We start from the raw sequence: 10,967 nt of genomic DNA on the forward strand, positions 1-10,967 counted from the left end.
TGCATACCGGTTCACTGGACTTGGATCCGGACTTGTAAGAATGTTTAGGTTCAAGTCCAAAAAAAACCTGAAAGTCAAGAACCGAGTCCGGACTTATTACCATAAAAGACCATTTCACATACCCCTTTTCTTTCCAAACCACCTAAAACCTTCCGTAGATTGTAAAATCTTTGCTGCAAAACGAAGAAAACATTGCCATCAGGCATCGTCAAGTACCGGCCTCCATGTTGTGTGGCCAAAGTTTCACCCAGACAACATTGCAAGGTTGCAAACATGCAATTTTGTATATGCCATGGGTTTAGGTCCAGACTTACAAGTCCGGAACTGAACCTAAACCTCTGGACTTGAATCCGGACCTGAACCTAAAATTGGGTTTAGGTATGCATCACTAGTTACATGTACCAGGTTGAAACTTTTGTTCCAACACAAAAAATTGTTCTCACCTGCACTTGTACAGAGCTTTGACCAGTCACTCTCACTGGTCTTCTTCAATAGACTGACCCAGTGAGACTTGTCACATGGCTTCTCTGAAGTGTGACGTCAACACTGGGTCAACATTGATTTCCGGATACCTTTAACCCAGTGTTGACATCAAACTTCAGAGAAGCCACATGACAAGTCTCATTGGGTCAGTCTATGGAAGACAACCAAACTGACTCTAGAGTGAAAGCTCTAAGTAAAAACAATTCTTTGTGATGGCATGGAACAAATTTAAAGTTTTAACTTGAAACACCATTTGTAGTTCTTTTTACAGGAAACAGTCATCATCTACACAGTTGCATGTTAGCAGTAAACTAATGAAACACCCAGGAGACCAACAAGAAATGGCCTTAGACAAGGTCTTTTAATGCAAGACAGAGAGTGAGAAAACCACAACAAGTAATGCTATGTCTATGGGGGAAAATTAGGACCTTAAAAAAGCGGTCGTTCATAATATGGCCAGATGGCCAGTTGTGGTCGCTTGGGCAAGTTTGACATGTACTTTAATGTAATAACCAGGTACATTAACATTTTATCTTTCTCTTCTTGCACAGGTGAGTGAGAACGGCTTCATCGGGGTGACTGATAGTGGCATCAGGCCGGCCATGCCCTTCGCCCCCCACCCTGCTGCTGTGGGAATATTAGCTGTTTACTGGTCAGACGTACGCTTCCATAACATTCCTGCCACGACGGAAAACCCTCCTAAGGTGAATTATGAATCCAGGTTATCAAATTCTTTGCGCCTCATATGTACAAGGTACAAAGATACAAAATGTAGGCGTGGCCTAAATCTGATTAGACTGCTCCCAAACATCAGCCTACCTGGTGTCAGCGGATGTTCAAGAGAAAGTTCTGAATGTGTGACAGGGGCTTCAGCCAACCTTGGTCGGCTGGTGTTCAGGGGAAGGTTCTGAATGTGTGACAGGGGCTTCAGCCAACCTTGGTTGGCTGGTGTTCGGGGGAAGGTTCTGAATGTGTGACAGGGGCTTCAGCCAACCTTGGTCAGCTGGTGTTCGGGGGAAGGTTCTGAATGTGTGACAGAGGCTTTGCAGACTTCTTTTATCTCAGGAACACACAATGAAGAAGAGGTGACTTGTACGTTGATGCACCAACTGACATTAAGTCTTTCTCCTGATGTTCCCGTCAGGTGTGGTACAGAGCTTACACCCAGAGGGAAGCAGCTCCAGATCTTTTTAACGCTGTGGAACAGCGGGTTAGAGACTACAGCTCAGATGATGATGACTACATGGCCTCATTTGTATTGGTCGCAACTTGGGAGAACGTTCGCCCCCCTTGGAGGGCAGACCAGGTACCATTTGATGGACCCTTTCATTGTTTATTATCTACTATTGATCAATATTGATATTCATGTAATGTTGTGACAGACATTTTAGATTCATGTTAACTTTCATTTTTACTCAATAGGTTTTTTTTTCATAAAGCCTTACAAAACCTGTCATAACTTTAGAGATCCATTGTATGATGTACAAACTTTCTTGCTAGTGGATGAGTTAAATTTTACCCTCTCAAATGCTATTACCTCTATTTGGGGGGAAAATTTTGCTGATATCTCATTCTATACATCTTTACACACCAATTTTTGTCCATCAGAGATGATGAGTTCAGCAAAATATTTTGTCTGTCATGAGCACAAAATTCCATCAAATGATGGAAAGATGGATGATGGCTAGGTCAGTGCTTTGATCAATAAAAATTACTGTACATTACTTGAAGTGTGAAAAGCACAATATACATGTATGTACAGTTGTACTTTGTAATACTATGTATGATGGTATTACAAATGTCAGTTATGTTGTTGATTTCTCCTGTTGTCTTACATCCGTAGACAAGCACGTTCCAGGCCGTACTGACCACTGATGGCAGCTACAGCTATGCTCTGTACCTGTATGAGAGAGAAGCTATGGGCTGGAACCCACGGCAATACTATGCCTTATCTGTAAGTATTGTACATTGTTCAGATGCTAATTGATGTGCTGATAGACTTAGTATCATCAAGAGAGACAAACTTATAGTTTGAAGTAATCCAAGTTAACATAAACTAAAGATCAAGACTCAGACACCAAAAAAGGTCAGAGTCTGCTTTTCAAAATGTCTTCTGAAACTTTATCCTTCCCCCACCATGCTTACTGGTTTACCCCTTGCCGTTCCCAAAATCCCCTCCCCCACCATGCTTACTGGTTTATCCCTTGCCCTTACACCACTCCCTCCCCCCATTGAGTTTTATACTAAGATTCCTCTCCCTATGAAGCATTATGATATTATCAAATTTTGAAATGTTGAATCATAATGCAATTTGAAAGGTGTAAGTCAAGTTTGCTGTCTAAGAATTGTTTTTTTAAGTCAAGGTAAGAAACGAGCATTGTCGGTAAATTACATGGCTAACAACATCAATACTAACATGTAAAACTCTGCTGCTACTTTGTTGTTGCAGGACATCCATGCAGCAGGAGACAGGATGGTGAGGGTGGGGTACTCTGTAAAGATGGAGGACAACAACAGGGAAGAGTGGGAGGTGACATCTGCCACTTGGGATGGGGACATCAACGGAGTCAATGTCTTCAGGTCATTGTTTGTTTGTTTAGGATCTCCATTAGTGTGAATTTCACACTACTTTTCCTGCATGGAGTCTGTACGAATAATCAGATAAGTATTTGGACCATCCCTCACTGGGATAGGCACCTACATCCAAGCTATTGAAATAGACTTTCTTAAAATGAGTTCGCTCAGTGCAAAGCTACATGGCTTTGCACAACTTCTGAGCACTAAGCTAATGCTCACTGACTTCAGAAGCAGCATCTCTTTACCTTGAAAGTCAGAAACATCAAGCAAGCTTGACTAACTGACTTGATATGCAAAGCAGGGGTTGCAAAGAATGGAGCACGACTTTTATAACTTGTAAATTTATCCTAACAAACAAGTTGCACAAATAAACAATATTTCAGTCCCTATTTGAACTGAAAAAAAATTGGTAAATCTTTCTTTAAGTATTGCAGGATAAAGCTTTGTGCTTATAATATGTTTATTAATGGTAGTAGATTAATGGTAAGTCATTGACACGCACTCAAATTATTGTCTCCTTCTGTTGTAGGCCTCTTCTCTCTACATACATGAAAAGTTGTTTTGAATTTAGATAGCTGAATATCTGATCATATCTTTCTTGTATTGGTCTTCAGAATGGACACATGGCAAAGCTCAACAATTCCTGAAGATATTCCAGGGATGGTGTTCTACAGGGTTGGTGCCAATGACATGGAAGATGTCTCTAAGGCTAAACAGTGCATGGACTGGTACAAGGTGGGTCAAAATATCTTGTGTTCCGACACTCACAACTATTACAATCAAGAACCACTTGTAACCTTCTTTAAGTTTGTGATATCATAGTTACAATGAAAGCAAGAATTCGGAGATCTCAGACCTCCATGAAATATTTAAATCTTGTCTGATGGTGAATGTGTCCAGAACACCTTTCATTTCAGCACCAGGGCCAGTATCAAAGATGACTGGGATTTTTCTTTATTCTTTATTTCAGGCATCCATGGCCCATATAAAATAAAACTTATCAATAGAAAGAATAATTCACTTGATAGCAGCAATGAGACACTAACAGTACAGATTTTTGTATAATATTACTGTATATGGAGTACCTTGGTTATCATAAATCTCCCTCATGTGACAACAAGACTTTTGAGATCGAAGACCTCTATCTTGCGTGATTGTGACTTTTTCCTCTCTCTCATTCACCATGGTGTACAAGGCTTTCTTTATTGTGCAAGGGAAACAACACCAGCTGCATGTCAAGGAGGTCATGTAACGAAAACACCTGAGTATGAAAACAGCGAGCGCTACCAAATGTAGAGTGACATGATTAATGACTTTCTCCCTCTGGGACAGACTGAACCCAACCATATCCATTACAACCTAATCTAGGAGCCATGCAGAAACACACACACACACACACACACACACACACACACACACAGTGACACACAGACATACTAAAAACAATACCGCCACTTTTCTTGGAGGTAAAAATAAGGTACCAGAATCAAAGCCGTGTTGTAGCTGAAATAATCTAAACTGAAAGGGCCATGCAGAAACATACATACACAAACAAACAGTATCTCCATTTTTCATGGAGTTGAATACATTTTGACCAGTTAAAATGTTTCCCTTTGTAGGCTGCAGAGTCCTCTGCAGAGTTTGGAGCAGATCTGCTGGACACCTGTCCCCCCACCATGGCTCATGTCAGACTGGAGACAGAGCTGTGGAAGGCCAACTACATGTTTGTGGAGTACAGGTACAACTGCTGCAAGAGACACCTGGACAACCATTTGGGTGAGTATATATCCCAGAGAAGTAGAAACTCTGTAGATATCCCTATCAGAATCTTTGCCAGTAGAGATCATGATAATTGGGGTTTCTGCCGGTACAATATGTGATTCATGATCAGTACCATACAAGTACATGTACTCAACAGCATTCAGAGATATTTAATAGGTTTTATGGTAAGCACAGACATTTTGAATGATATCTGATTCAGTAAATGTGATTTGTAGTTAAATTTTTAGGATCGATTGGGCAATGTTACAAAATGTAAGTTATGGCAATAGACCTCATCCTGATTGCCAGTAGAATTTGGCAATTCAACATGCACTGTAGAGATTCTGATCGGAGTCTCTGCCCACAGAAACACAGATTGGGCTTTCTACCCATTCTATCAGTAATTTGACATAAAACATGTACATGTACATGACATACATTTGTACACCAGTCCTGTATAGTGCAACCAAGTACCAAAATTGACCAACTATGCAGACATTTCCTTTTTATCTCAATTTTACAGTCACCTAGTAAATTTAGTTTCTTACAACAAACAGTATACAATCCTGTATGTTGATTACTCTGATACTGAAAATGTCTCCTTTCAACAGGAGCAAACATCCGATGTTGCTATGATACTGAGGTTGAGGGAAACCCACTGGTCACTGAGGACTATATTTCAGCTGGACACGTCATCAAGGTAAAATCTGGACATTGAATGTGTAACAAATACAATCTACCCTCAGGCCAACTATGAAATATGTTCACAAAAAAATCAGACGTTTTGTTTTTCATTAGTTAGACTAGCACATTTTGTAGCCCTATAGGGTGCTCCCTAGGGTACAGGTACACTTCCTTGTATGAAATTTCCATTTTTGTCCGTCTGCTAGTCAATATAATTAGAGGTGAAAAATCTCATACTTTCATCATTTGTTGTGTTCTCTATGGTGCAGTAATTTGCTGTCCTGCCACAGCCTATATATACCAAATATCAAAACTATAGTATGTCCATGCACAACACAAGATATCACACCCATGTGCATTGCTGCATTGTACCTAACACATTGTGAAAGCATCTCATTGACACAGCAAAAGTGCAGCAACTTTCAGAATAACTGCTATCACGGTAAGCATACAGTCAGACAGACAAATGGGTACAAAAGAATTGACCTACGTTCAAGACTATGGATGAATCAAGATGCTGACTTTGGCGTGTCACTTATAGTTATACGACTTGTTCTAAGGTCCAAGAATTCTTTGATATATTAACCAATGTGTAGTACAAACTTTTACCTTCTAGAATGAAGTTGAATTCATCTATAGCATGAAATGTAACAAATTTTGTTGAACAACCTTCTCGACAATTATCAAATCAATGCCTTGACACTTGCAGACAGCTAATGAGGACAGGGACTGGGATGCCCGTGGCTGGTGCTGTAACGTAGAGACTCCGAATGAGTTCTGTCATCTCTACCACAAGAAACGACCACCTGCAAGTTCAAGGAAGTACAGGCCAACAATGCAAGGTATGTTGATTTGATGACATCTGTGCACACAGTAATTTTCGTCTATTTCAAAAAAACGTTTTTGACCATACTGTACCTGTAAATCGTACAAAGCAGCTGCAATTTAAATATGTAATGCAACATTTTTGCTAATTTTTTTTTCATCAGTTTTGGGGTTCCCAGAGGATATCATCCTTATTCTTAAATCAACAAACTGGCAAAAAAAGTCTTATCATTTAGTGGTTGACTTGATCATTCATCGTAATCTGAACGTCTGATAATGCTTAAATTAACTCTTAAAATGTTCCAGCCACCATGTTTGGTGACCCCCACTTCATCTCCATGGACCAGCGAACATTCACGTTTAACGGCCACGGAGAGTATGTCCTGGCTCGAACCCTCTCTGGCTGGTCACTCACCAACGGTGGGGAGTTCATGCTGCAGGCACGCACGGCCCCAGCACCGGGCGCCACGGGGGCCACCATACTCACGTAAGTTCTGCTTTTCATTGGCTTGAAGTTAAAAAATTATTGTGAACTGTATCTGATATAAAAATAATAAATGGTTTATTGGTCAAACATTAGCCGTGCAATGGCAACCTTTTAAAGTGCTGAATTGATGCAGGGTTTACAATCACATAATACATATTTGCTCCACACACTTTTGTGGAACTGTCGCAATGGTCTGTGTGCCTGCCATTTGATGTCACCACGTAAACTTTCCCAAACCGAAGTTAGGTACCCATTCACACCTGGGTGGAGTGAGGCAAAGTGCTTTTCCCAAGGGCACAGACATGTCCCAGGTACAGCTCGGAATTGAACCCAGGTCTCGCGGTTTCATAGTTGGATGCTCTACCACTACGCCACCTGACACCACACAATAATGGTCATGTGTTCTTCTTGTGTTTTCACTGCAGAGCCATAGCAGGGCGTGAAGGCTCAGCAGACAGCCCGTCCATACAGGTGTACCTGCACAGCGATGGAGAACAGCTGGTTGTGAGAAACGGCACAGACAACATCACGGAGAGTCAGACTACTCCTCATGGGTCTGTCCTCGTCACAGCAGGTCAAAAACTTTACATCCTGTCATTGCTGACATATAGTTTTATTTTGTCATGCGGAGCCCATGAATGCAAAATGTATATGGCTTGCACATGCAGTACCATCTATAAATATGTACAATTTGGGGGTGTTAACATTTCTCATGCAATGAAACGCAACGAATGCTGAAGTAACTACGCTACCGCAGGGCAAAAAGTCAAGGGTTTTTTGTGTGTTTTAATTTTTGTTTGAACCATTCTTTGATCATAAGAAGCTCAAATCGGCCTGCTTTTCATTCAATCATCAGGGAAGAGGTCATGCAAAATGACAAAAAAACACAGACTTAAGATACAGTTTACATCATTTCAAGTCCTAATAAATCCATCACATATTTGTACACACACATTGTACAGAATATCACGCACATGTATAAGAGTGAGAGCTGGTATAATTGCTGAATAGGAGTGATCTACCCATGATCTCTTGGTGTTTTGAGCAAAGAATAATTGCTTTTTAAATTATATTTTGTATGCAGGTTCCCAAATTGTTGATGTTTTGGCCCAGTTCCCCTCCGGCATGTATTTCCACGTGTCCACAAGGTCGGCCATGTTGTTCTTCACTGTGGGCATGCCCAGTAGCTTCCAGGGGTACCTGGAGGGCATCATGGGTAATTTTGATGGAGATGATGGCGATGATTTCAGGTGGTTATTCTTTTGTTATGATTTAATATTTCATAGAGCTGCTCTTACTCTATTGAACTCTATGTACTAAATTTAGCCAACCTGAATTTCTGACAGTTCTTGGTGTAGGGAGATTTCAATAACCTGTTTGATGGAATGATGTTTTCTCATTAAAAGTGTTGGATACCGTTCTTCTTGTTTTTTAAATAATTAGCTAAGAAAGCCGTAATGCTTCATTGTCATCACTGCACTACATTGTCTGCATAGAACCAGTTTGAATTCTCAGTTTTCACAAAAATGTGAAATAAACTTCCTGTTCCTGTTAATGTCCTGAAAAGTACTGAAATTCTCACTTTATATCTCAGTAAATATTGAGCAAAGACTTTTATTGCACCATGATTATTGAATTAGTGTTTGCAAATGGAAACATTTGTATCATTAAATAGCAGTCACTATGATTCTACATGTATGTAAAGTATAAATTAACCAATTTATTGTATTCAGGCTATCAGATGGTACTGTCCTTGGTGCTGATGCCACAGAGCAAAACATTTTCGACTTCGGCAAGTCATGTGAGTAGGCTCACAACCTTTTAAAATAAATGGCTTTTTCATCATGCAATGCATAAAATTTGCTTTTGGTTTCACAGCAGAAATTTGACATAACTACTGTCATTATGCATGTATATTTTCTGTGATTTTGGGGGTGTGCTAGTAAAATGTACTTGTCAGCAAATACAATGTAGGCATAGCTCTGCACATTTACATTTGTATGCTATACCCATGAATAACAGCTTGGTGAATGATGATTTAATAGCAAACTTATTTATTCACAACTACTTGTTAACAATAGCCCACGTTTCAGTGACCGTCTGTCATCTTCCTAATTACCAAGATGAAGGTGACAGACAGTCCTCAAAATGTCAAAAAAGTGGTTGTGAATTAATAAAAAAAAAGAACTTTGTTATTCAATATATGCTATAATTGACAGGTACATTTAGATAAGATATCCGACAGTCACATGTACATGCTGACAGGTAAAAAACGTTAGTCTAAGATAAATCAAGTTCAAATTTAGGTGTTGTTAGAATTCAGCTCTTTGTTTTGGTTGAAATCCAATTACTACCCTTAGCTAGCTGACTCACCAGAAGAAGTACATGTAAATGAAGTTATAATATTTTTTTTCATTCCAGGGTCCCTAAGAACAGTTAGCCAGGCGGATGGTGTCCCAGTGGAAGACTTCACCCTGTTTGACTGGTATGATGGCAGTACTGCAGCTGACTATGGGGATGACCAGTACCAACCCAGGTATGGGTTACTGAAGATGTCGAGAAAAGGAGAGAATTATTGAAAAGCAAGGAAATAAGAATCAGTACAAATTTTGGCCTGCCCAATTAAGTGACTGTCTCCTTTTGTGGGAAGACCAGGTCTTCCATACACTTAACGGGTGTGTGCCACCAGAACTGACTGGAGGGTCTGCGCCGAGAGTAGGTCAACCTGACGAAACCTGTGCATGATGATTGTCTGTATCAGGTCCTGGTGACCATAGTCCGGTGTGTTAGGGTTGTGGCAAGCTGTCAGCAGGGGCTCTAATAGTTTTCCTCACCAAGCTCAACTGGCCTACCGGTGGGAGTGTTAGGCCTGTAGGAGCTTTGCTATAAAATAGAGTTTTGTACACCAGGAGTGATAACGCCAGGAGTAATTGTTGTGAATGCAAAACCTACCGTGAAACCTAGCTGAGTCAGGTGGCGAAGAGCCCCTGGAACCCCAAAGAGAACCCGCCCCAACCATGATAGACTGGACACCAGGCTACAATGCCCATGAATATGATTTGTTAGCAAATGATATGCAAATTTGAGATTTTTTCCACCTTCTGTAGGCTGATGTCAGATGTAAGTTTGGACGACCCAGCCCACATGGCTGTGTGCAGGAAGGCTGACGGCACTGTGAGTCAGGAGTGCATGTATGACATCGCTGTGACTGGTGATGTGGAGGTTGGACAGGCTACACTATGGGCACAGGACCAATACTGGGGCAGGGAGAATGCTACTAGTGAGTCTTTCTTCTTGACCGATTGATGTCTTTTGCCAACACCTGTTTACAAGGAAATAAGCGAGACTGATAATTGACGATTAAACTTTACATGTCTGCTTCAATAATCAAGCCTGCAAATTGACCATTATTGTTTAGTTTCTTGACAGCATTGGAGCAGAATGAAATATGTAATATATTGTGAAAGTTGCAAACATTCATTCTTTCCCTAGGATATTCATCCATTCATCCGGAAAATACTAATTTATAATATTCAAAGTTTTACATAATGTACAGGATTTGAATTACTGAGTTTGAATATTAACAAAGTTTTATTTTCAAAATCTTTGAACTCTGCTTTTTGTTTAGTTTATTGCTCATTATCATATAGCCAGCAGACATCGACCAATCAGAAGGCTCCATTTCCCATTGGTTATCAGGCCTCCAAAGTGGTGGGTTATTAGAATAACTGTCATTGACCACTTTTTGGACCATAACATTATACAGTGGACAGAATTAAACTAACAGTAGTATTATGACTTGCATATAAAAAATTATTTTGAATAAACCACTGCTACGCTCACTTGGTGGTTTATTCACACCTGACCAGGAATTATCTCACTGACATTATACACCGTGGGGCAGGGCATTAACACTTTAGTAACTAATTGTTCTCCTTTTCTGTGAACTTGAAGGTAATTTTGCGCCGACCATCATTGCCCCAACTGAGATCCATGCAGAAGTTGGATATCCTGTCAGTCTCACCATTGAGGTGTCAGATCCAAACCCAGGGGATGTCCTCAACATTACAGTGGAGGTTAGTGTGGATATACATACATGCCACGAGTACGCTTTTTTTTCTGTCAAAATCTCATAATCTATGATTTGTTT

General features: G+C 40.3%; 1 protein-coding gene across 1 annotated transcript in view; it reads left to right on the forward strand.

Annotated features, from left to right (window-relative positions):
* The window catches only part of LOC109465872, a 121,128-nt gene that overhangs the window by 90,008 nt on the left and 20,153 nt on the right, over positions 1-10,967 (forward strand). Inside the window, exons 102-116 of the mRNA XM_019763361.1 lie at positions 1,035-1,187; positions 1,628-1,789; positions 2,327-2,437; positions 2,933-3,063; positions 3,675-3,795; positions 4,680-4,836; positions 5,433-5,521; positions 6,215-6,347; positions 6,637-6,817; positions 7,243-7,391; positions 7,902-8,067; positions 8,551-8,618; positions 9,239-9,353; positions 9,925-10,097; positions 10,772-10,897. Coding sequence (XP_019618920.1) covers positions 1,035-1,187; positions 1,628-1,789; positions 2,327-2,437; positions 2,933-3,063; positions 3,675-3,795; positions 4,680-4,836; positions 5,433-5,521; positions 6,215-6,347; positions 6,637-6,817; positions 7,243-7,391; positions 7,902-8,067; positions 8,551-8,618; positions 9,239-9,353; positions 9,925-10,097; positions 10,772-10,897 — 2,035 coding nt within the window. The remainder of the gene's footprint in view (positions 1-1,034; positions 1,188-1,627; positions 1,790-2,326; positions 2,438-2,932; positions 3,064-3,674; positions 3,796-4,679; positions 4,837-5,432; positions 5,522-6,214; positions 6,348-6,636; positions 6,818-7,242; positions 7,392-7,901; positions 8,068-8,550; positions 8,619-9,238; positions 9,354-9,924; positions 10,098-10,771; positions 10,898-10,967) is intronic.

The sequence above is a fragment of the Branchiostoma belcheri genome, unplaced genomic scaffold (genome assembly GCF_001625305.1).
Source record: "Branchiostoma belcheri isolate BF01 breed outbred unplaced genomic scaffold, Haploidv18h27 scaffold16, whole genome shotgun sequence".
In the NCBI taxonomy this organism is placed as follows: domain Eukaryota; kingdom Metazoa; phylum Chordata; class Leptocardii; order Amphioxiformes; family Branchiostomatidae; genus Branchiostoma; species Branchiostoma belcheri.